This window comes from Callospermophilus lateralis, chromosome 9 (assembly GCF_048772815.1).
Source record: "Callospermophilus lateralis isolate mCalLat2 chromosome 9, mCalLat2.hap1, whole genome shotgun sequence".
NCBI classification, from domain to species: Eukaryota; Metazoa; Chordata; class Mammalia; order Rodentia; family Sciuridae; genus Callospermophilus; species Callospermophilus lateralis.
Window position 1 is genome coordinate 69,623,418 of NC_135313.1, and position 26,675 is coordinate 69,650,092.

The window sequence follows — 26,675 nt, forward strand, 5'->3', positions numbered from 1 at the left end:
CTATGTTGAATAGATGTGACAAAAGAGGGCATCCCTGTCTTGTTCCAGTTTTAAGAGGGAATATTATTAGCAGTTTTGATGATCGATGCATAGGCCCCTTGATTCATTATGGGGTTTTTTTGTGTGTGTGTTATTTTGTTTTTCTGGAGATCGAACCCAGGGCCTTAAGTATGTTAGGCAAGCACTCTGCCACTAAGCTATATCTTCAGCCCCCAGAAGGGGTTCTTGATTCATAGTTGGAATACTCCTATAAGGAAGAAATTCTCGGCCTGTATTTTAGTAACTTTGTGGTATGGTTTTTATAGGAAAGCCAGAATAAATGCTTAATTCTTTACCTTTACAAAATAATTATTTCTTCATTAGCATCTTCCAGCATTGATCAATTAGAGGTTTGCAGGATTTTTAAAAGCTGTTAACGAGTCATATTTGATACGTTGATCTGTTTTAGTTCATTTAACCTCCCCTACCCTGGGGGCTGAGGGGTTGAACCCAGTGCCTAATCACTGGACCACATCCCCAGACCTTTTCATTTTTTACTTTATTTATTTTTATTTATGTTTTATGGTGTTGGGGATTGAACCCAGGGCCTTGTTCATGCAAGGCAAGCACTCTACCAACTGAGCTATATCCCTAGCCCTTTTAGTTCATTTCACTTATCCTTTTTTAATGCTCAAGTTGCCCCATCTTTGTGATGGGGATCTCCTCAACAACTACCTCCTGAGTCCTCCTGATGTGATGTTAACTATCTCTGATAGCATCCTTGCTATCTGGCATGACAAGATGTAAATTTCTGCCTGCCTCAGACTTCAAATCATCCAGGTCATCAATGAATCCTGGTCATTTTAATGGGAAGTGGTATTATTTTCATATGCAATCTGAGCATATAGGTATTTATTAAACATCTGTGGTTTTTTTTTCATTTCTAGGCCATTTTGGTGGGCGGATATAGGAAGTAAATGATGTGTCTATGTATGTACGCACGTGTGTGTTTGTGTGTGTGTGAAAGAGAGAGATGAAATACTTTTTTAGTTTAAACTGATAACTGATACTTTCAATTCAAATTTAGGCCTACAAGGTTTTTAACCTTTATCTGTATTTCCTTTCTTTCACTCCAAAACTCTCCTTTATCAAAAAAAAAAAAAAACAGGAAATTCTGGTATATATTTTTTTAAACAAAGGCACTCTATAGCCCTTGGTATTTTGAGAGAAATAAAATATTCAGGTAAAGCAGGAAAGGTGGTTTTGATGTCCACTAACCATTGCCACTGATTAAAGGGGAAGATGATAAGATATTTTCTATTCAGGGAGAAACTAATGGGTCAAAACTGAAATATACTTTGTACTTAGATTAAAGGTACCATTATAAATGAAGGCTGCTCTATGGGAAAGAAAAAGGTGAATACATCGTTGTTAAGATATTACAAAAGCTTTTCCGGGTTACACGAGAGTTTCATAGGAATCTTAATAGAGGGAAAGAAACACTTGAGATCGCTGTTTTGCGAACATGCATAACTGATATCTAGATGTGGAAGAAGACAACTTCAGGGCCATTTGCCCCAATTGGTCCAAGTTAGTGGAAATCTGCCAAGGGCAAGGAAAATGGGATCCTAGCAGAGCAAGTCAGATTTGTTCTCCTGAGAATGCCATACAGATAGTGAGTACCGAGACATCACCAGGTCAGCAGACACAGCTAGACTGATGATCTATTCTAAGGCTCATCAGAGTTCTAGAAGAACCACATAATGAGGACAAACTCAGCCTTGTTTCTGAGCACCTTTTGGACATTTTCATGTCTTTTCAGAACCACACAAGTAATTGCCATACAAGTAAAAATGTGATTGTAGATCTTCAATCTACAGAAACATGACCAGGGAAATGAGAGAGCTCCATGGAGAAGGAGGAACATAATTTGAGCAGAATTCATTCATTCATTCATTCATTCATTCATTCATTCAACTACTCTTTTTTGAATACCCACCCATTCTGTACCTTGACATTGTCTCATAATAGTCTCAAGTAAAATATGATTTCAAATCCTGGATTAAACACTCACTATGTGGCCTGTGGCAACTCACGAACCTCTGCGCCTCAACTTTTCCACGTGCAAAATGCAGATGCTAATCGCTGCCTCAATGAGCTTCTGAAGTTAAATAAGGGAAAGTTCATATAAATGCATAACACAGTGCCTGGCAGAGGTACAGAGCTATGAAAGCTCAGCTTCCCTGCCTGCAAAATTCCACTTTTTTTTCTGTAGATAAGGAGAGAGGGAGGGAGAGGGAAGGTGGGGAGGGCAGAGGACTTGAGAGGTGAGAATATGAGAGGGTTATTGCAGGGAAGGGGACAATAACTAGAGAGACTCAAGTGAAATATTCACTCAGAGGCACAGAGGTCTGCCTGGCACAGTTCCCTCCTACCCTGAAGCCACAGGTTGGCTTGGTTGGTTGCTTTATATTTAGGTATTTGATCAGAGACATCAGAGGTGGAGGATAATGGAAGAGACTAGAAAAGTGAATTAGAGAATGTTAATTATAGAATGTTTTTCCACTCATGTGAACAGAAATGAGGCTCAGGCAGGTAAGGAGAGTCTGCTGAAATATGAGATTCACCACTGAGAAAAGCAATGATAGTTATCCTCCAATGAGAAGAGCTATCAAATGTAAGAACAATTTATCTGGGAGAAAAACCACCTCCACTCTTTCTCACATCCCTCCCCTTATGATTTGGCTTTGCAAGCATCCCCATGAATTGGCTTATAAATTTGGTTTATATCTCCCTTAGCCCAGCCTCCCTTTATTACTCCACTTTACTGCTTCTTTGGGGCTGAGACTCTAAAATTTGGGTCAAATGTTCCATTAAGTTAACCACTTTAGAATACCAATAACACGCCTGCAGCACTTTTCATCTTTGTGGTGGTTCGCAAACATCTCCTTCTTCACTAATGAAGATGAGCTGAATATCTATAGCATCTAAAACCAAAGCTATTTAATCATTGTCTGATGTGGGGAAGTGAGACGAAATGCAAGACCAACAAAAAAGTATATTACATTTTAAAGTTGCTGATTCAAACTTTTAAAAAATTCTCTGAACGTGCAGTCAGAACTCATACCACAAAATCCCGGGTTTTGTAATGAAAATGACCATAAGAAGAATAGTAACATCTTAGGGTATTTGGGACTATTCCTATCTTACAGAGTGCTTTTTGATACATGATCCTGTATGATCTTCAAGAAAACCCATGAGAAAAAAAAAAAGAAATCATTGTCCATATGTTTTAGACAAGCCTTGTTTGCAATTAATTAACCTGCTCAAATTTCAAGTTACTATTTGTGCTGGGATTTAGAACCCCAGACCTCAAGTTCCAAGTCAGAAGTTCTTGCTTGGAGATTTTCTACCTCTGTTATGCAATAAATTGATATTCCACTAAGATGTCTCAAAGGAAGGACATCTGAGTCCAGCAAGATGCATATTTTCCTTCCTTTTTCAACTAGAACAGTTCCACAAGTGTATTACATTTGGGGCTTCTACATGGATTTCCATAGTTCAAGTTCATTGCACAAAGCATGCACCATCTCCCCTATTGCTCATGACCCAGCTGGGCTGTGAGCTACATTCCAAAATTAGACTCAATAGGCCTACAAAGCTCCATTTATGGCAGAGGCAATAACATACTATAACCTCTCTTCCTTGCCTACCCCTCAACTCTCCATCTTTAGTTCTAACTAGTTCTTCTGGGCCAGTGGAGATACCTGGTAGTCTTTGTATGGATCAAATTTCTTTCTCAACTCTTTTTCATCAAGCCATACTTAGTATGTTTTCTCTATTATGTCTGGCCATTTTCACCTCTGTGGTTCTCTTTGATGCATCAGGATACACATACACAAGTCTGTGTCTTGTAGACTATCTTGTCACCACGAAGCCTGATACCTAAGGCATGATGTGCACCCTTGATTGTCAAAGTCAAGTATCCATTCTTCAGTTCATTATTCTTTCCTCTCTTCCATCAAACTCTATTCCTTTCCTCCATGAGAGGTTCTTTGTTCATTTTCCTCTATCTTCTTTCTTCTCACTTCCATTCTTCATTTCCCTCTTTGTAATCTTTCTGTAAACATAAAACAATCAAAACATGGTTGACAAGGATAATGCCAGTTACCTGATAGCTAAAACAAAAAAACAAAAAATTGAATCCATTACTTCTGAAGGGAAATTCAGTAAGATAAATATCTAGTACCAAGTGACTACATGTTTTCTAAGTGCTTTTAGGTCCAGAATCGTCACAAGTCTTCAGATGCTTTCTCCATTATGGCTTGCTATTTTCAAGCCCACCTTAAAAATTCTGTTCTTTTTCATCCTTCAAAACTCAGTTCAAGGGCTCAGGATATATCACAGTGGTAGAGAGCTTGCCTAGCATGTTTGAGGCCCTAGATTCAATCTCTAGTACAGAAAAACTCAGCTCAAAGACCCCTTTCCACAAATTCTTGACTGATCTCTCCAGGCAGGCTCCATCACCCCTCTGAAGCCTCCCACCCATCTTTGCCATGGTGTCCTTACCTGGAAGCTCCTTTGGGTTGCATATTCCAGGGGCTGGGGGCTCAGTCACAATCAGAATCCACCTCTGCTACCTCTGCTTGCCCTGGTCCTCTGAAGCCTCCACCTAGGTGTCTATTGCCATTCTTTATAAATCTGTTTCTCGCACTAAGAGCTAGTTCTTGTCTGTTTTGGTCCGTCTCCTTTATAGCCAGGATACATACTTTTCTGTGGTTGTTGAATGTTGATTTAGTTCATAGAATGGTTACCCTGGATTCAAGAAAAAATAAGTTCATTCATATTCAATTTTTATTCTATTTTTAGAATAGAACTGTTTTCTACTCCTCTTTGCTAAAATTTAAAGGATTTTTTTTAAGCAGTCTTAGGAGATTTTGCTGACAAACTAAAAATTTTTAAATCAATTTGCAAATTGTTTCTATACAAAAATATAGTTATTATATAAAACACTCAACAAGCCTAAAAGAAAAAAAATGAAGTTTGCGCCATAACTAAGCAGTCTATCGCTTTTCCCAATATTCCACAAAAACTATGCAGGGTGGTGGGGTGGATCTCTGAATTTAGCTTCTCATTTAAAAGCCACCTACCCCTCCTGTTCTTCCTGATGTCTGCCCCCTGTTCTGCCCCCAAAGCTTTTTCCCATTTCAAGAATTTATCTCATTCCCTCCATTCTCCCATGGTTTATGGCTGATAGTTTGGTTTTTTGTTGTGTACCTTGTGTACCTTGAATCCATTATTTATGTATTTTCCCCTGTTGACTCTAGTTCTCAGAGGATGAGCACTATACACTTTGATTTGTTGGTGTTTTACAATGGGATTTTAAAGCACAGCATTGAGCTATGGGGGATATTGCCATTCCATGTAGAAACTACTCCTAGTTTCCCATGATTTGCCATCTGAGCTGAAAGTAGACAATGTCCAAATTTCAGGCTTCACAGCCTCTTTTCTCTCATTTTTCTATCCTCTTTTCTCCAGAGATGAAGAGAAATGAGATAATCATGCCAATAAAGCATCCTTTTTAATCTTTACTGTTCTTGTCTGGGTTCTTCATTGTGAGATGTCAATTATTCAACACTCTGAAGAGCTGTCTTTTGAGCACATAGTGTTTTTGTTGTCTGGTATTTTAAATGCTTGTTTTCTGCTTTATAGGATCCAGGGGTGGCTGTGTTGTCATGCGAGGCAGTAGTCCACTTGGTCGTTGGGAAGTGAAGGACTGTAGACGGTTCAAGGCCATGTCCTTGTGCAAGCAGCCAGTCGAAAATCGGGACAAAACTGAGCATGAAGAAAGATGGCCCTTTCACCCCTGCTATTTGGACTGGGAGTCGGAACCTGGCCTGACCAGTTGCTTCAAGGTGATACCAAGGTTACTTGAGCATTCACAGTATCATTATTTCAATTTGATCCATGTATTACAAATTCCTTTATTCCAACACCTTGTTTTCCCTCGAACAGTGCCTGGCACACAGCAGGTATTTAATCAATATTTGTTGCCTGTCTCTATCCTTTCATTTATATTCAAATAATTTTTAAATAAAAATTGGCATATTCCTAGTGACATCGAAGGCCTCCTCATGAAGATTATCTGTTAATTGGAAATGCCATGCACCAGTATTGACCCCAGGGAGGGGAACTCCATGCACTAGTTATCATTTCTGGGGGAGGACTCTAAACACCTGATAAATTGCTAGTAAGTTTCTTTTCTCTGGCAGGAGATTTTGCACAAACTCAGCTGCCAGAGTCTGAGTCCAGTGAGACAGAACAAATCAGGCAAAGCAACCTCATTATTCACAGATGGGCTGCAAGAAACAACAGAAACCTAGGATCTCTAGCAAGCCCATCTCCCAAACCACAGGAAAACTGCTCTGGGCAGATGGACTCTCGTCTGCACATGCCCTACTTTGCACCACAGCTTGGAGAGTCAGAGAGGCACTTCTCTGTGGTTTTAGACCTCAGACACCACTTGGATTACTGGGCTAAAGCATTACAAGACATCCTGTTCTAGGAGGAATAAGGACAGTTTCTCCTTCCCTCAGGATGTTGCAGTCTGCCCCCCAAATTGCTATCAAGAAGTGGAAGAGCTGGGTTAGCCAAGGTCATTGGGTTAGCCAAGGTCACTTTATAATACTGAAACCCTTGTCAATATTGTTCTTGTTGCCAGGCACATACCAGATAAAGAAGGCCAGTTCTCACTGGGTATTAAAATAGTACAATTCCATATTTGTAAAAATGTGAAAAAAAGTGCTTATTATGGAATAATACAATTTTGCCACTAAGAATAGCTTTTGCAGCTTGCCAGATACCAAAGATAAAACAAATTAATACATTTAGTTAATATATAAATGTGTTTGTATGTAGATTGCATGCATGCATATGTGCGTTTGTGTATATTTGTATTTGAAGAAAAAGACTGTGTGTGTGTGTGTGTGTGTGTGTGTGTGTGTGTGTAAGTGTGTGTGTTTCTTACTGGAAATGCTTGGGACCAAAAGTGGTTTGATTTTTGGATTTTGGGGATGTTTGCATATTCATAGTGAGATATCTTAGATATGAATATTTGCACGTACATAATGAGATGAGACTTGAATGTGAACACAGAATTCATTCATATTTCATATACAACTTATATACATAGCCCAAAAGTAATTTTATACAGTATTTTTAGTAATCTTGTGCATGAAATAAAGTTTGTGGGCATTGAACTGTCAGAAAGCAAAGGTATTACTATCGCAAAAAGTTTTGATTTTAGAGCATTTTAAGTTAAGGATGCTCAAATATATTTATATTTTTTATATATTTACATAAAATATATATTTACATATGTCTGTGCAAATCAGCTTTAGATCCTAGCTTTAAATCAGTTTCTACAATTTTCTTGTCAAAAATACATTTTGAAACATGATATTTGGTAGTTTTGTCTTGTTTTGTTCTGTAAATAGAAATTCCCCAAGTCCTAGAAGAAAGTTCTTCTCCAGTAGCTGGGCACATGCAGAGCAGGATGAAGACAAACTCTAACTCCACAGATATTGTAGCTCATTGGTTACGTGGAACACTTACGAATGCACTCTGTTTAAATATACACATATAAAATCCCACACTAAATTCAGAGAATAATAGGCCCATAAGGGACCTCACAGAACAATAAGTTAAACCTTAGAAATGAGTAAACTGAGGCTAGTGAGATGAAGTGATTGCACAAGATTACAATTATTTATTGACAAAGTTGGAATAAATCCCTGGTCTTGAGTCTCTGGTCCAGCACTTTCTCTACTATATATCATCCCAATGTGTCAACAAATGCATGGTATGTTTGATGTGCATGGTGGTAGGATTTATGAATTTAGAGTGATTCGGGAAGATGTTCCCAGAGGAGCAAAGTTTTGACATATAATTTAAAAGATGGAAAGGCTGTGCTGTGGTCCACAGGACTTGGAAAGCTATTCATTCTGGTCTCAGCAAATCAGAGCCTCGTGAAGGTTGACTGCAGGGTATATCTGCCTGGCAAAATCGGTTCAGGCTTAGTTCTGGATCTTTAAAATTAGGAGGATGCAGAGGCCCAGAATCAGAAGCTCTGGGTCTTCAGTCCCTCACCCTGATCTTAAATAAAACCAAAAGCAGACTCTCCCTACAATCAATTTCTTCCTGCTACCATGAAGGTAGCAGAGAAATAGCAGATATTTTAGATATAACCGAATCACTGCATCTGCCAGTTCAGCTAAGACCCAAAGACCCTATAAATATACCTGGCCTAGACCCCAGGCCTTATGTCTCATTTCTTGCCACGGGTCAGCCAGATTCATGATCAGATTGTTAATCAGCTTTTCATTGCTGTGAAAAAATACCTGAGATAAACCACTTTAAAAGAGGAAGAATTTATTTTGGCTCATTATTTCAGAGGTTTCAGTCCATGGTCACTTGGCCCCCTTGATTCTAGGCCTGTTGTAAGCCAGAACATCCTGTCAGGGAGGTCATAGTAGAGCAAAGCTGCCAGGAATCAGAGAAAAAGAGTGGGGGTTGGGAGGAACGGGAGAGACAAAGCACCTAGGAATAAAATATACCCTTTAAAGGCACATTCAGAGTGACCCATCTGTTCCAGTTAGACCCTATCTCCTAAAATTTTTATGGCCTCCCAACAGCATCCCCAGCTGGAAACCAAGCCTTCAACACATTTCGGGAACATCCCATAACATTCAGTTAATTCTGTTAGAAAGCAGTCTACTGAGATGGAAATTCATGGATTCAGGAAGCAAGGAGTCATGGGTCTAATCCTAGCTCTGCCAGTTTGTAGCTGTGTGGCTGGAAATTCTTAACTTTGCTTAGCTCAACCTACCTACCTAATCTTTTGCCAAACAGTCATATAGGCAAGTCATAGAGATTAAGTTTTGGTGTTTTGGTTTGTTTGTTTGTTTTAATAAAAAGCTTCAGTTAGGGGCTGGGGCTATAGCTCAGTGGTAGAGCACTTTCCTAGCATGTGTGAGGCACTGGGATCAATTCTCAACACCACAAATAAATAAATAAGATAAAGGTCCATCAACAACACACACACACCCACACACATAAAGCTTTAATTAGCTCATTTATAAAACTGAGTTTTATTCATATTCTCCGCATGAATTGGTTGTAAGGATAAAATGAGCCAATAGTTTTACAATGACTAGGTACATTCTAGTTCAATAAATGTTACTTCCATTAGGTCAAGCTTTCAATAAATAATAATGAAAAGGTTTGCTCAGCATGGAAGAAGACCTGGGTTCCATCCCAGTATGATAAAAAAGAAGGAAAAGAATAATAAAAAAATATTACTATTATTTTCTTAAACAGAAGTGAACTATCACACCCAATCCACCACAGTGTTAATATTTTTCTTTTATTATGCAGGTATTTCATATTGAAAAAGTTCTGATGAAAAGAACATGGAGAGAAGCTGAGGCATTTTGTGAAGAATTTGGAGCTCATCTTGCAAGCTTTGCCCATATTGAGGAAGAAAATTTTGTGAATGAACTTTTACATTCAAAATTTAATCGGTAAATATTTTGTAATTTTGAAAAATTATAGACCATCTCCTAGTAAGGGCTTCTCGTGGGTGAGTATCACAAATAATTGTTTAAAATCCAGTATTTTGTCTCAAAACCTAAAACTAGTCACTAATTGTGGGGGAAAAAAATCTACATACACATTATATTGTATCAAGCTCACATTTCATAAAACAAAGAAAATAGTCATGATAGTTTTGAAATTTGAAATATTTTCTGTGTACCTCAAGTCAGATTTTTAGAGTTTTTCTGCCAAACAATATCCAGGTCAGTGATTTTCAAAGTGTTGTCTGAGTATCCCAAAGGTCCTGGATGCCAAAAACAGAGGGGGCCAAATGGACAGAGCTCCAGGTCCTTGCTCACTGACTCACCAGAGTAGCTCCAACCATTGCCATTGCTAATTATTTTCTTTTTCTTTTTTTTTAACTTTTTATTTATTTATTTATTTATTTTTTAGTCATACATGACAGCAGAATGAATTTTGACATATACATGGAATGTACATACATCAATCAACTAATTATCTTCTATATAAAAGGAGTTCCACTCAAGATTTTGTTTGGGGGGAAAAATCCTAGTAAAATCCTAATATTTATTTATTTATTTATTTAGATATTTTGTTAGTTATAGATAGACACGATACCTTTATTTAAGTTATTTATTTTTATGTGGTGCTAAGGATCCAACCCGGTGCTTCTCACATGCGAGGTGAGTGCTCTACCACTGAGACACAACCCCAGCCCCCAAATCCTAATTTTTTTTTAAAAAAGTCCAATCCAACCCTGTAATTTTAAATTTGAGGAAAGAGGCTTTCACTTATTTGTGTCTATTTGTAAGTTTATATAATCTTGAATTCCATGGAGTTAGAAATTCAATTCTTTGAATTGGAAAAAATCTAATGGTCTTGGGTTAACACCAAACTACTTTTTGAGGAAAATCCTATCCATCCCCATAAGATTCCTTGCAGGACACTTCCATGAAGAAGTTAATATATAACATCTATTGAATGGTTCATCTTTAGTGTTTACAAAAATAACCTTAAAGTGGATGTTTCTTTTTGTGTTTTTTGATGGGAAAGAAGTACAGGATAAAGTCAATTTCCATTTTATTATTATTTGTGGTTCTGGTGATTGAACCCAGGGACTTGGGCATGCTGGTAAGCACTGAACCACATTCTTGGTCCTAAAGCTGAGAGTTTTGACAACCTCCCCCACGTAGTTTCATATAGTATTCCATGGGGAAAAGATATTTTGTGGCTAAATATGATTGCAAAACAATGTGCAATCTTGGAAATTTGCTATGTATATTATTATATAAGACTTTTAGAAGGAAGCACTTTCTTTGTTAATTTTTTTTTTTTTTTTTTTTTTTTGGTGTGGTACCCGGGATTGAATCCAGACCTCACACACATACCACTGAACTGCATACATCTCCAACCATTTTTACTTTCTTATTTCCAGAAAGATTCCCACTTAATTGCCCAGGCTAACATTGAATTTGCAATCCTCCACCTAAGCCTCACCAGTAGATGGAAATACATGTGATGCCACTGTGCCCACCTATAATCCTTTTTTTTTTTTTTTTTTTTTTTGAGAACACTTATTAACATCCCACCGAAACTGCTAGTCCCTACAGGAAATGCTAACTTGAGACAGTGGTTCCAGAGCCTGGCCAATCACCACACTCTGGTCCCATATCACAGCTGCCGACTTTCTGAGGCTAATGTTTAAGAAACTTCTGATTAACTGTTTTGTTTTTTTTCTAGAGCCACATCCTCAGCCCTCTTTATTTTTTATTTTGAAACAAGGTCTTTATAAGCTGCTTAGGGCCTTGCTAAATTGCTGAGGCTGGCTTTGAATTTGTGATCCTCCTGCCCAGCCTCCCAGCTGCTGGGATCATAGGCATGCACCACTGTGCCTGGCTGGGTAAACTGGATTATTAAACCAGGTGTGGGGTCACAGATACAAGGGATGGGTGGTAAATTATGCCATGGTTTATTGCTTTAGTTCCTTACAAAATATATTTGCATATTCTGCCCTTCAATTTTGGCGAGGTTTGCTAAATAAAACAATCACATGCAAAAGACCTCCTAGCTTAAGATTAAATATCATTATGTCATTTCTATTTACAAAAATTCTCACACTTATAATTTCTAGTAGAATTTCATGCCAAGCATCTATCAAATCATTGATCTTCAGCATCTAATCACAAAAACTATATAATGTACGTTTTATTTATTTTTTGCCCAGACTATCCAAGGGAATTCAGTCAAATCATTTGCATGGTGTTTATTTTTAAATTATACAATGTGAGGGAATTTATGGAGAGAAAATAAGTATCAACTTGTCTTCTATGAGCAAGTATATAGCAAGAAAAATGAAGAACTCTGAATTCAGTGAAGAAAGAAAACAAAAATTCTCAGCCTGGGGAGAGAGGTGTGGGTTTCCAGCCTATTTTGGTCATTTATAGACTTGACTTAACCTTAGGGTAGTCATTCTCACCTTCTCACTACCTTGACTGCATCGTGTCATGGACACTGACTGGACAGGCACAGCTCAGACTCTCTATGTTGCACTGGACTTTAATTTGTATCATTCAGGCAGAGTAGCGCACATATCTGAGAAGCAATGCTTCAGAGTAGGCTTGCTTCTCTGCACTAAGGAAAATAAAGCATCTGCCATGACTTCTGAATCTTTTAAATCTTTAATTCTTCAAAATTATTCTCAGAAAATTATCTTAGTGAGATAGTTCATTGTACAATTAGGCTTTATTGCTTGATTTATTGAGTACTCTGAGATTTGACATATTTGTACTCTGCCTAATAGGAGGGAAGATTATTCTCTGAGGAGCTTCTTGCCAAGTCTAAACCAGTGGTGACTGCTGAAGTTAATCTACCATGGCCCAGGCTGATTTGCTGCAGAATTATTTATGTTGTAATCTGAAAAAAAAAAAAAAAAACCCTACTGTGTACCTTTTATCAAGTGGAAATGATGGTGATTTACCTTCAAGAGAATACATGAAAATTTAACAAAAGAGCAACAAAATCAAACCACAGAAAAGAAGTATAAATAGTAATGTTGTATATGGAGTAAAATAGTAAAAAAAATCCTCTAGGAAAAATATTTTCCAAAATTTCTTCCCAACCTGCTTTCGTGTGTTATCCTGAGGCATCACCATTTCTGATAAGAACCCCATGTCCTCAATATGCATTAACTTTTCTCCATCTGCACATCACCAGTGAACAAGCCACACAAACCAAGAGAAATAGGACATGACTCTAAATCTTATCCCAGCTCATTTTGTAGCACAGGGTTTGCCATTAAAAATATTCAATCAGTTTGTGCTGATTGGTTCAATCCTGCCAGTAGCATCAGCTGTTTCCTGCACATATACATATTTTAAAAGACTTTTTGAACCTTTTACATAATGTAAATTTGATCAGAAAGGCAAAGTTTTTGTTTCTTCTCTTTTTAGGACAGAAGAAAGGCAGTTCTGGATTGGATTTAATAAAAGAAACCCACTAAGTGCTGGTTCGTGGGAGTGGTCTGATGGAACTCCTGTAAGTCTTTCCAAACTGGACAAAAGGAGATGAATTCAAAACAGTGGCCCTGGAACCACTTGGTAAACTTGGTCGGTTTTCTGAATGATTCCTAGAAATAATGACCCTTATCTCCTAAGAAACATGGCACTGGACCATGGTACCAAAAGAATTATTTTGTCAAGGTCCTGGAAAAACTTCACTAACCAGATTGTTCTAAGGTTGCCTATAGTGTCTCATTCTGAAATCAAAATCCCCCCAAAGTCCTCCCAAACCATTTCCTATGTGAAGAGTCATTTGGTAGAAAACCAACAATTCTGTAAAATAATGCCAGGTTTCTTTTACCCTACCCCTCCTAGCCTGCACATGGCCTGACTGTGTCAGCATGGGACCCTTGTCCATGTCACAATGAAAAGGAGACTATTTTGGAGAACTGTTTTTAGTCTATCTCACAGTTATGGTTTTGATATGAGGCGTCCCCCAAGTGCTCCTGTGTTAATGCTGGAATATTCAGAGGTGATATGATTAAATTATGAGAGCTGTAACCTAACCAGTCCATACTTCTTTGAGTGAACTGATTGGGTAATTGAGGTAGGCAGGGTAAGGCTAGAGGAGGTGAGTCACTAGGGGACTACTCTGGAAAGGGTGCATCTGTTCTGTGGCCCTTTCCCCTCCTCCCCTTTCTTGGCTTCCTGGTTGCTATATCCTGACTGAGCAGCTACCCTATCATGCTCTTCTGCCTCACGTTGGGCCCAGAGCACTGGATTCAGCCCTCTATGGACAAAATCTCTGAAACCAAGAGCCAAAATAAATTTTCCCTTCTCTAAGTTGTTCTTGTTGGATACTTTGGTCACAGCAACAAAAAGCTGACTGACACACTACTCTAAAAGGACAGAAATGTCAGCCTTAGAAATATGACTTCCATCTCAGGTAGAACAAATTGTTCCAGAAGTGTGGGCGGGGGTGGTATAGCTGTTCATTCAGCCTCATTATTTGCAAACCTATGTGAAGGAGAGAGAAAGAACTTACCACTGAGTTCTCTTTTCAGGTACAATGAGGAATTCTCACATTTTCCCTAAGGCAGTGGAAATACTGAAGCATATAATATCCGAGACCAAAATGGATCCATCCTAGGGCATGTGCAAAATCAAGTTATTCAGTTTCACCTGTGAAACAGGGAGACTAGTAAGAGCCTGCAGTGAATTTTTAATACTTCTGCTGTTTGTTGAGCTTTCCCAGGGTTCCATGAACTGAGCTGAATGCACTCCTGCATGATCTCATTTCATCCCCACAATGGCTCACAGCAGTGGGCAATAAATGATGAGTGGGTGGCCCAGAATAATGCAGAAGAGAGTCAGGATTTGCATATAGGTGGTCTGACTCCAGAGCCACAATATTATGATGTTTCCTAGTTGGCAAAAATATCAGCTGCCAAGCTTTGAAATAGTAAAGACCAACAGAGAAAAGTCCACTATATAGATGAAACTCAAATTTGTAGCTAGGAAGGGATTTATTTTTTTTAAAAAATCTGTGCTTCTAATGGTAACAAAAATAATGATAAAGGCTTGCTAGTTAAAAAACAATAATAATATTTCTGCTCCAATATTGCTTCTTTGGAAAAGGTATCAGGAGCAAGAGTGGGAAGACAGCTTAGAGATCACTCAGCTGCATCTGTTTTGTTAATGAAGAAACTGAGGCCAAGAAACAATGGAGCATTAAAGTCAATACAGCACTTTAAAAAACAAACATTCTCCAGGTGGTGCACGCCTGTAATCCTAGCAGCTCTGGAGGCTGAGGCAGGAGAATCACAAGTTCAAAGCCAGCCCCAGCAAAAACCAGGTGCTAAGCATTTCAGTGAGATCCTGTCTCTAAATAAAATACCAAATGGAGCTGGAGATGTATGTGGTTCGGTGGTCAAGTGAAGTTCAATCCCTGGTACTCCAAAAAATAAAAATAAAGACAAACAAACACGCTACATAGAGGTTGAGAATACTTCATTTTGTTTTACTCAAACACATTCATTAGTAATAAGAGGAAAAAAGATTATGGTTCAGAAAACAATAACAAAAAGGCCGTGAAACTATAGACTGAAGTCCTATGACCACTTCCAGCTGGGCAGAATGAATTCACAACATTCTCTGAACCTGAGGATAAATATATTTATGTCAGATAAATTGTTGCACGACTGTATATATTGAGGAGGACTATAAATGGTTTCACACATTTTTTTTTCCAATTTTTTTTATCGCAATTTTACTTGTGATCCATCCACTCTTCTGTCAGAGTAAGCATTAAATAGTTGAGAAGGCTAAATCTTTATTTATGAATTATGGAGCTATATGACCTATGTGATCACTCAGGGAAATTTTTGGTAGTTTCCTGATTGAAAAGCTAGCTATGGATTAGAATTTAGTTATGAGAAACTAAAAGCTTAGCATATACACAAAGGAACCAACATCAAAGGTGATGCCCAGATCTGGCCCATTCTTATGCCTCTAAGAAGTTTACCCAGGATCCCAGGGTGAGACTAATCCTGCCAGTTAGAAAATAGTGCTAACTCTGAACAAAGCTTGCACCAGATTTCTTCCTTCTGGAGAAAGGAGTCACATTCCCCCTTTTTAAGAAAAAGCATCTTTAAGAAAAAAGATGCTAAACACTAATTAGCTTGTTCTTCACAAATGTGGAACAACCTTTAACTAGAACGACACGCAAACATTTCTGAAGCTTCCTCTAGAAATCTATAATGATTATGTGCACGGAATTCTTCTTTGATCTTCTGAAACTTCAATCATTAAGGAATAACAAACTTCATCTGCTGCAGGTTGTCTCTTCATTTTTCGACAGTATTTATTTTGAAGAAGATGCAAGAAATTGTGCTGTGTATAAAGCAAATAAAACATTGCTGCCCTCACACTGTGGTTCCCGCCGTGAATGGATATGCAAAATCCCAAGAGGTAAAAATATTAATACGGTTTTTACTTTATGTTTGAACTAATAATGTGTATAGCACTTTCCCTATTGAAGAGATCTAGAGACTCAAAATCGAAGCACCCTGAACCACAATGCCAACAACCTGCATGATGAAGCAAGTTGCACTATTTTAGTAAAAAATATATCACAGGGAACTGATGAAAGATAACCACCAGTGCTGTATGCCATTAGTTCACTGGGAATTAGGGCAAACAGCCAATATTACAGAATATTTATCATGCTAGTACAGTTGGAAAGAAACGTCACTGACATTACAAGCAAATAGGATTACTTGGGGCTGGGAAATAGCCCAGTTGGTAGAGTGCTTGCCTTATATGCACAAGGCCCTGGGTTCAATCCCCAGCACCACACAAAAATAAATAAATAAATAAATAAATAGGATTATTTGGACCATGAGTAAGTAGAAGCCTGTAGTACAGCATGTAACACGCAGTAGGTTCGTGCCCTTTCTTCTTTAATCAGAAACCTCTCTGGGAAAAAAAAAAAGAAAGAAAGAAAACTCTCTGGAGCCTCCTTTTCAAGATGCAACTTGAACTGACCATATTCCAACAACACAAAGTACCTGTTTTTTACATGATTTTTTTTAAGGTGAAGTGAACTATAGTATGTGTAGAGCTGAAGTGAGTCAGAGACACCTGTGAAGAAAGGTCAGTCAAGGTGGTTTGCTTTCACTTTACAGATGTGAGACCCAAGATTCCACCCTGGTACCAGTATGGTAAGAACTACCTTGGCATTTCTCAAGTCTCTAATTATAAACTATCTAGGTGCTATTATATACCTTTATTATATTATCACCTTCCTCCAATTGAGCCTCTCTTTTCTCATGTAAATCTAGAGCTAATTTGTTCAAATTAATAAGTCAATAATTAATTGATTAATTAATAATTGAAGTCATTAAATATGATTGAAGACTAATATCATAAGTTAATTCCATTTTTATGACACATGATTTTAAAATATCATCCACCCTTGAACTTTGAATACTAGTATAAGTTTCTTATATGATGTAGAACAAAAAAAAGTAAATTATGTATTTATTTATATGTGTGCATGTCTGTGATTGTGTTTGTGTGTGTGCATATGTCCTGACCAGATTACAAATTTGATGTCAATCATGTGTATTATAACTTTCAACAGATTTGGCACCATTTGCAGGTTTATTTTTCTTTCAGATGCGCCCTGGCTCTTTTATCAGGATGCAGAGTACCTTTTTCATACCTATGCCTCCGAGTGGTCCGCCTTTGAGTTTGTCTGTGGCTGGCTGCGCAGTGATCTTCTCACAATTCATTCTGCACATGAGCAAGAATTCATCCACAGCAAAATAAGAGCGGTACTTGAATATAATTCACCTTGAGAATTTCTCATTAGCACCTTCTTCTGTCCTTGTACAGGATTTTTTTTTTTAATTTGACTTCAGACATTCATTTAAATTTCAGTAAAAGCCATGGGTTTTTGAGAATTGTTTTTCTTGCAGTTATAGAGATTAAGAGAAAATCTTACATGAATATATGACTTTTAAATTTGTAAAGATTCAACATATAGAAAATTACAATTTTCAGTTTCCACTTAAGATAAAAGACCAGCCTGAATCTTTTGAGGAACTAGGAACATACAAGACCTGACCTGATAAACAATAAAATAAACTGCCAAGGAATAGCATAGTCTTCAGTGCATGTCTACAGTTAAGATTTTCTAAGCATCGAGTATGTTCCAGGCACTGTGAGATTTGTCACAAAAAAATGACACAAAAATGTAGGAGACAGTCTCAGTTTTCAAAGAAGCTGGAGATACACACACACACACACACACACACACACGCACACACACACACACTACACACACAATATATATATATGTAAATATATATACACACATATACTTCAAAACATCATGTTACACATGATAAATATATATACTTGATCTGCCAATTTTTTTCAGAATTATAAAATAAGATGCTAAAAATGAGAATGCAGTAAGTAAATTGGCAGCTCTAAGGAGGAAAAAATCTCCCTCCTAACTTCCCCTGAGAAAACTTTGAAAGCAAAGTCAGTCATTTTTTTAAATTTAACCATATTTCATAATCTCCCCAACTCTTTTAATAATCTTTTCATGTCTTTGTAAATTGATGGTTAAAATGAAGCATGAACTTATAGGAAAATATCTTTTCCCACAGTTCATGGAGATTTTCCATTTCTTTATCCTTTGCGTTACACATACAGCCAGAAAGATACAGGCAAGTTGGGGCTTCTGTCTCCTTATGATGGAAAAGCCAAGAAACAGAGATTAGGTGACAACCACTCCGCCCCACATAGACTCAGTAGCAGAACAACCCCTACTGCCAGCACCCTCCCACTATTGGATCATATGCTATTTTGCCACCTCTTTACTGCTACAAATGGAACACTCCAACCAAAACTGTCATGTGCAATATCAACACATCACGTACCACAATGTCAGAAAATTCATTTTTTTCTTTAGCCAGATACCAGACTCTGGCTGTAGGTGGCGATAACAGGAAATCAGGTGAATGGCTGAAAACCAGTCTACCACATGCAAAGTACACGTTCCAAAAGGAGCTATGATTTTGCAATACTTACTGAACAGAGCCAGGCACTGGGCTAAGTACTAACATCTAATTCCACTTAATCTTTCCAAAAGCACTCTGTGGAAAGTCTATTATTAGTATATGTTACAGATGAGGAAGCTAAGACTCGGAATAAGCTAAGCAACTTGGACACATAGCAACTAAACCAAGGCATTTGGAAAGGAACCCAGATCTTTTAAAAACTCTACACTATGCTGCCTGTGACAGCAGACAGCAGGGTCAGGGTGAATAAAAGCACAATATCTACACTATATTAAAATGCTCATTATAAAACCCCTTCCCAAAGGTGGCTGTCAGCTATGTCTCAGATGTGAACAGTGAAGGGCTTCTTTCCAACAGAGCTGACCTCTTCTGGGTATTTCTGTAGGTTGTCCCTCTTCGTCTTGCCTCTTAATTCATCTCCTAATTTGGGGGAGGTAGGAAGACAGTGGAGATAGCAAAGTTAATACCTCCTGTAGAAGAGAATATAAGGCTCCATGGGTTTAGCAGTTTGAGAAGTGACAGCCAATGCCATAATGTAGTTGAAGACTCGGATCTAACCTTGCAGCGCCTTATTCAGCAAAACTGTAACCCTACCTATGCCTGTGGGAATATAGAGTGCCCTGTCAGTGTTATAGGTGACCTGCCCTTATGGATATAGCCTTCTGTGCCACAAAAGAAAATTATTGAAAGATACACAGTGTGGAGACTAAGAAAGGAGAATGAGGACTGTCTCTGTCCATTTGGGCTATTATAACAAAATACCATAGACTAAAGGAGGGGGACTCACAGACAGCAAAATTTCATTTCTCACATTCCTGGAGACTGGGAGTCTAAGATCCAGGCACTGACAAATTCAGTGTCTTAGGAGGACCAGCTTCCTGTCCAAAGACAGCTGTCTTCTCACTGTGTCCTTACGTGACAGAAGGGAAGAGTTCACTCTCTGAGGTCCATTTTAAAAGGGCACTAATCCCATTCATAAATACTTCACCCTTGCTACCTAATCACCTTCCCAAAGGCCCTTGGGGATTAGGCTTAAAACCTGTAAATCTGGGGGAACACAAACATTCAGCCTATAGCAGAGGCCAAGGGAAAGAGTACCAAATTAGAAAAATTAAAGTTGTAAATTTCCAAGCAATTATTATATCTGCTATGTTGGCCACTTTGTCTTGGTGGGGGTGATGGTGGTATTAATGGTATCTGTTAATGTATAAGTAAGAAATCCCATAACTAAGAATGTCCTACTGCAATGGGTCAATCTAGGAGAAATTATTTTATTCAAGAATGAAGAGCCAAACTCATAGAGGTCATGCCACTTGCTTCTGTGGCACAGCCATCTTATAAATGTAGGAAAAACTGGAGTAAATAACTAAATGCTTTTTAAATTGTGAATGTGTTTTATATAGCTTCCCTCCCTATGAATAGTTACTATTAGAACAGAAAAAAAAAAAAGGTTTAGTTGGAGTATAAAAGAATTATGTACCAGAAACCTGGATACAATTTTTAAAATCTGAAGAAAAAAAATTTTTTTAACAAAATCTTTCCATCTTGTGGAAGAAATAAGCCAGTGCTTTCTCCCTGAAATTTTGAATAATAGAAGGCCACAGACACCATCAGAGTGAATTTTGAGTATTTCTTTGTTGAGTATTCTTGATAATTAGATAATGCCTTAGGTAAAAAGCATTTAAGAGTTGTTAGATATGAACACCTATCATCAGTTCACTTAGCTATATTATATTTTATATTATTAACACAAAATTCGCATTTTTATATTATATTACACAATATTTGCATTTCAAAATGAAAACAACCTATTATCATTATTTTTTATTTTTTTAGTTGTTGATAGATCTTTATTTATTTTTATTTATTTATATGTGGTGCTGAGAATTGAACCCAGTGCCTCACACATGCCAGCCAAGTGCGCTACTGCTGAGCCCCAGCCCCAGCCCCTATTATCATTATTTTTAAATTTTATTTCTAAATACCTACAAATATATATCAAATCCATTAGTCCTCCTCCAAAATATAATTTTAAGCCCATAAGGTAACTTGGTTTTTGCCATTTTCTATGGAAACGTTTTAAAAGGTGACAGGCTGTTCCTCTTTATATAGTTTAGTAAATTAAATATATTGACTGTTGTATTTTATATCTTTTTGGTAAGCTCTTCCCATATGATGTTACCTAGGTACAACAAAACACAATTGATTTTATAAAACTCATGATCATATCACATTTATTAATAATGTTTCTATTGTTGTGATCTTATACCTAAGCTAAAATGCAAAAGATCCATTTTTCACAGGGATTTTTCTGTCTGGGTATCTTCTAGCTTGTCCTGTGAAGCTTTGTGCCTTATCACAACAGGTCATGATGGGCTGTGTGGGAGATGACTGTACCATAATTGAGGCGGTAATCAATATGCCTCTTAAGATGCAATAGTTACCATTTCCCTTTAGAGATCCTTAACTGGGGGAGTGAACAATCAGGCCATGATTTGCACTATCATGGCACAGGAGTCCTCTTTAGATGGAATGAAATTGTTGTGGTTCTCCCACTAAGTTCCCAGCCAGTCTCAATGGACCCATTCCCAAGTCTGACAATGAGAATCTAAATTCAGCATGTAGGAACATGTACACGAAATGACACCTCAGGGATCCAAAATTACAATTGTTCCACCTTGCATTATTCTCAAATTGCTGATGTGGCAGACAGCCACACTGTTTAAGGAGTAAAAATACCTGTTTACAAACTGGAATGTTAGCAAGCTATTAGGTTTTGTTGTATGATGACCTGAAATTCATGCGGAAAAATAATAGATCTTAAAATTTATTTCCATCTTTACAAAAGAAACGAGTGCAGACTCAAATATATATGTCTTCAAATTAACAGATTTTTAGCATAGAAAATTAAGTTCCAATTCAACACAAACATACAATACATACATCATAAAAAATACTGACTCAGAGATCTCAGAGAAACTCCCTCCTTCTCTCTTATGGATAAAGAAGAAATTATAATTCCCTAGGTCATGAGTCCATTATTACATCAGCTGTAATGTGTGTTTATGTGTGCATACACACATGCATGTAGATTATATTTCAACTTTATACTTTTTGTGCTTAAGACTGAAGGATTACAACCAGTATAAAATTAATAAAACATATAAAGATAATTTTCTAGTTGTCAGACACTGGAATTCTGTAGTATTCTTTTGTCCTGTATTCTATCTCTCTATTTGAATGCTAATACTGTTTAAAGCTTAACAATCAGACTAACACCTAAAACTCAAAATCTTTATTCTATTGGCGTCTTTGTATCTTGAATTGTTTTTCAAATAAATGTGACATCTGCAATGAACTTCTATAATTCACTGAGAGGAAAATAACACTAATTTTTTTAGTCAGAAAAAGAATCCATCTTCTATTTTACTTTTTATAAACTCTTTAAATCCCTTTTACAGAGTTAGAAAATTTAGTTTTCATGTTGTATGGAACTAAAGTGATTTCAGTATTTGATTCCAATTTTCCTTCATAATGAAGGGAGAATATTTTAGAATAATGAAGTTTCAGGCTTTCTCAAGATCCTAGGCCTTAGTTCCTCTTTCTTAGATAATTGGGTGAAGTATTCAAGATTAGAAAGCTATTAGCCACAACTCCATTAATCTTAATGGTGAAAAGGGAAAACAAGGAGAATAAATGCTGACAGTTTCTTTATTTTTTTTTTTTTTGTTTTGTTTTCAATAGCTATCAAAGTATGGTGCAAATTGGTGGATTGGACTTCAAGAAGAAAGAGCCAACGATGAATTTCAGTATGAACCTAGATTAATTTGCACTTAATTTTGTTTGACAAGTTTTATGTACAAAATGATTAGACTAGATCTTAGCAATCAATTTGTTAAACAACCTTCAAACATTATCTTTAACTTATAAATTTTCATTTCCCTAGACAATGACATATTTTTTGAAGTCTACACCCATGAAACCATTACCCCATTCTATGCCATAAACATATTCACACCTTAAAAAGTTTTGTCCTGCCCTATTTCTTTGCTTATTTTTGTGATAAGAACAGTTAAAATAAAATCTACCCTCTTAGAAAATATTTATGTGATACAATATTGTTAACTATAAGTGCTTTGCTGTACAATAGTATTTTTCTGAGTTTCACAAAATATTATACCTTTAATCCATGCCCCAGAACTCCAGAATGGTGTTAAGAGTTAATACTGTTTAAAGCTTAACGATACTTAAAGATGTAAAATGAAAGGCCCTTAAAGTCTTTAATTTTCCTACAGTTGGAGAGATGGATCACCAATAACATACAAGAATTGGGACAAAGAAAGAGAAAGATCTGTGAATAATCAGAGCCAGAGATGTGGCTTCATTTCTTCCATAACAGGTTATTGTATTTATTCTTGATTCAATAAAAAGACTGACTTTTCCGGAGGCTTGAAATCTCCTTTTTTATTATATCAGTTCAGTGAGGAGTTTGGTGACTTTTCCGTTGACTGTGTTTAATGTCATAATCTTAAGGCTTAATGACATTCCTTCCATTTAATCCAAGTACTTGTGTCCTTGAAAATAATGTACATCTAGATAAGTTCCTCCTCATGAGCCAAAACAGCACCAAAAATGGGCCCATTGAGACTGCTAAAAAAAAAAAAAAAGTGCCCGACAAATCTGTTTTCTCTATGAAATTTCAATGTAGAACCATGTTTTATCTATTTCTTGTATCCAATCTAAAGATATTCAGAACTTGAACCTCTATGAAATTTACTTCTATTTTCCCTAGCAAACATTTTGATTCAATTCGGCATTCTTTTGCTTTTTTTTTTTTTTTTTTCCTCCTTTTCTTTAAATACCTGGCATTGACTAAGCCTGCTTTGTGAGAGCAAGGGTTTACAAATTGGATTTAAAAGCACACTGATGCTGAAGTCTGCTTTATTTTCATCAGCACAGAGCTTTTGGGGTTGCTTGTCCACTGTCTCCTCCCACACTTTCTAATTAAAGATCACAATATCCTGGAATCTAACAGATTCATAACTAACCTGGGACCCATGTCAGGAGAGGGGAAGCAAACCTGAGTGGGAGGGCCTCTGCAGAGAGTTAGGAAAAGAAAACAACAGTGTGGTTAATCAGCTTGCTTTTGCCAGCAGGTGTCACAATAGCCTACAGAAAAGGGCTATTTTTTTGAGTCTGGGAAACAAGCAGCTCATCTGCATTGAAAATAGCATTCCAGCCCCTACTTTAAAGCCAGCATCTTTTTGGCTCATATTTCTGATACTAGACTCCTGAACTTGCCCTTACAATTTGCATGCATTCTGCCCTGTTCTGGAATTTATTACTTGAATGCTAATGAAATGCACTCTATATTCTGAAAACAACTCTTCTACAATTAAAATCAGTTTTCAGGAAGCTAAGGACTTGAGGATGTATCTTGCAGTGGACATGTTTATATGAGTCTGATTTTGTGAAGGGTCAATACTAGAGAACTACTAATTTCTTAGAAGTTCCTAAATTAATTTTTCTAAATTATTATACAGGTTGAGCACCCTTACAGGTAATGCTTGGGACCAGAAGTATTTAAGATTTCAGGGTTTTATGGATTTGGGTTATTTGAATAGGTTATGCCAGGTGAACATCCCTAAATCAAAAATCTGAAATCTGAAATCCTTCAAAATCTGAAACTTATTGAGCATTATTGCAGTGCTTAAAAAGTTTTGGATTTCAGATTTTTGGATTGAGGATGTTCAACCTGAATTTTCTAAAAATAATAATAATAAAGTGGAAATGATCATCTGTTGTTTTGGAATCTTTTTTTTCTGATCATTGAAGCTGTATATCTGGAAACAAAAATATTACTCTATTAGTATTATTCTACCCAAGTCAAATATTCTTAGAACTTTAATCAGTTCTGGGAATTTAGTTGAGTTACTTTCGTTTACTTATTTATTTATTTTTTGCATTAAAAAATCTTTACATTCTTAAGAATTACTGATTTAGCATCTTTCCCAGATAGCTGGTGTCACTACAGTCAGTAATTAAATTTAATTCCATTTCTATATTTAAAGTAATAAATTTTGGAAAACCATAGCAGTTGCATAGCATGGAGGATACCTACAAAGAGTCACCACTGTTTCTGAGCCATTTCTAACCCACTCTCTCCTCCAGGACTCTGGGGCAGTGCAGACTGTTCAGTCTCTATGCCTAGCATTTGTAAGCGAACCAAGTTTTGGATCATTGAGAAGAAGAAAGAGATACCAAAAGAACATGGAACGTGTCCCAAAGGATGGCTATATTTTAACTCTAAGGTAAAATTGTTTTCAATGAGCTGCCTCTGTTGTAGCTTTTCACTTTGGAAAGTATTCAAAAAGTTAGGGTGACTTTAAAAAGCCATGAGTTATCCATCAGATCTAGACTGCTTTTGTCCAAGTTTCAAGAGATTAGAGAAGTTTTCCACATAGGAACAGATCTTTTGCAACTACAAAGACTTTGACAAAAATAGTCTTGACACCACTCCTCATTGTATGCTCAGTTTGGTTCTTATTTTTGGCACAGCCCTTCACTGTATTGAATGTTTCATCAGGTGCTATGCATGTTTGTGCATGTGTGGTGTGTGTATTGTGTGTGCAAGTGTGTATGTGTGCATATGCAGTGTGTATGTGTGTGCAAATGTATGTGTGCACATGTGCCTGCTCGCCTATGTGTCTAGGCTCTGCTCCAAATGAGCTGTGAACTCCAGAGGATCCAGACTGTGTCTTCCCTGCCTGGAATCAGCAAAGAGCTCTATGCACCTGCAAATTGATGAACTAATAACTTAGCTTGGTCAATGTCATCTTGAGCCTCATAAAGCTGATGCTTCCATGCAGAATTGAATTTAAGAAAAAAAAATCGCCAGTGGGGATATTGTAAACCAGATTTATTATTTCTGATACTGCCTTCAATTAAGGCCTAGACTTTCCTTCCACTCCTTATGTTTTGTAATAAAATAACTTTATAGGCCTTAGGTGGAAGTAATTAAAATGCATCCCAAATTTTAATTGTTTAACTCCTAGAGAATTAAAAAACCCAAACTGTCATAATTTCATATGCTAATATGGAATTGGTCTTCAATTGTGGACAGCCAATTTTCAATCTGAGTGTTCCGTTATGTTGGCAGGGCATTTTCTCCTTCTTTGTGATTTTCCTCTCATTGTTTATTCGTGAAATGAAGTCACTTGGATTTTCTACACAATTATTGAGCACCCTCTATATATTTGACACTGACTTAATTTTAATTTTTTTTATTCTGTGGTAAAATACATATAACACCGAATTTGCCATTTTAAAAACCAGTAAACAGTTCACTGGTGTTAAGTACGTTCACATTGTTGTGCAAGGAATCTCCAAATTCTTTTGATCCTGCAGAACTGAAACTCTACACCCATTAAACAATAACTTCCTATTCTTTTTCCCCACACCACCCTGGCCCCAAACAACCACCATTCTGCTCTATAATCTATAGATTTGACCATTTTAGATACCTCACATAAGTGGAAGCATACAATATTTGTTTTGTAACTTGCATATTTCACTTAGCATAATGTCTTCAAGTTTTGTTCATGCTGTAACATTTGACACAATTTCCTTACTTTTTAAGTCTGAATAATATTCCATTGTATGTAAATACCACATTTTGTTTATCCATTCATCATCCATTGGTAGACATTTAGGTTGCTTCCAATTGACTTTGTTGAATGATTTCATATGCATTTCTCCTATTGAACTTTTAAAAGATACAGAATTACTATTAAAAAATTGCATATTGAATAATTGTGTTACCTTTCTGAACATTCACAGTAAACAGGCATTAGACTGAAAATCAACCTCACATTTTCTGTCCTGAACCTGGCAGTCCTACTCTTTCCTACACCGTCTACTTCATATTAGAACTTAAGGACTGCATTGCAAATGATGATGGAACACACTGCCTTTCTGTTAGAATGGCCAA

The 26,675-nt window shown here is 36.9% G+C and overlaps 1 protein-coding gene across 1 annotated transcript in view; it reads left to right on the plus strand.

The window, feature by feature from the left end:
• Pla2r1 (phospholipase A2 receptor 1) overlaps nt 1-26,675 on the plus strand; it is a 111,561-nt gene that overhangs the window by 61,999 nt on the left and 22,887 nt on the right. Inside the window, 9 exon segments of the mRNA XM_076866844.2 lie at nt 5,692-5,894; nt 9,415-9,560; nt 13,044-13,128; nt 15,929-16,061; nt 16,778-16,813; nt 17,271-17,428; nt 22,430-22,494; nt 22,981-23,084; nt 24,857-24,996. Coding sequence (XP_076722959.2) covers nt 5,692-5,894; nt 9,415-9,560; nt 13,044-13,128; nt 15,929-16,061; nt 16,778-16,813; nt 17,271-17,428; nt 22,430-22,494; nt 22,981-23,084; nt 24,857-24,996 — 1,070 coding nt within the window.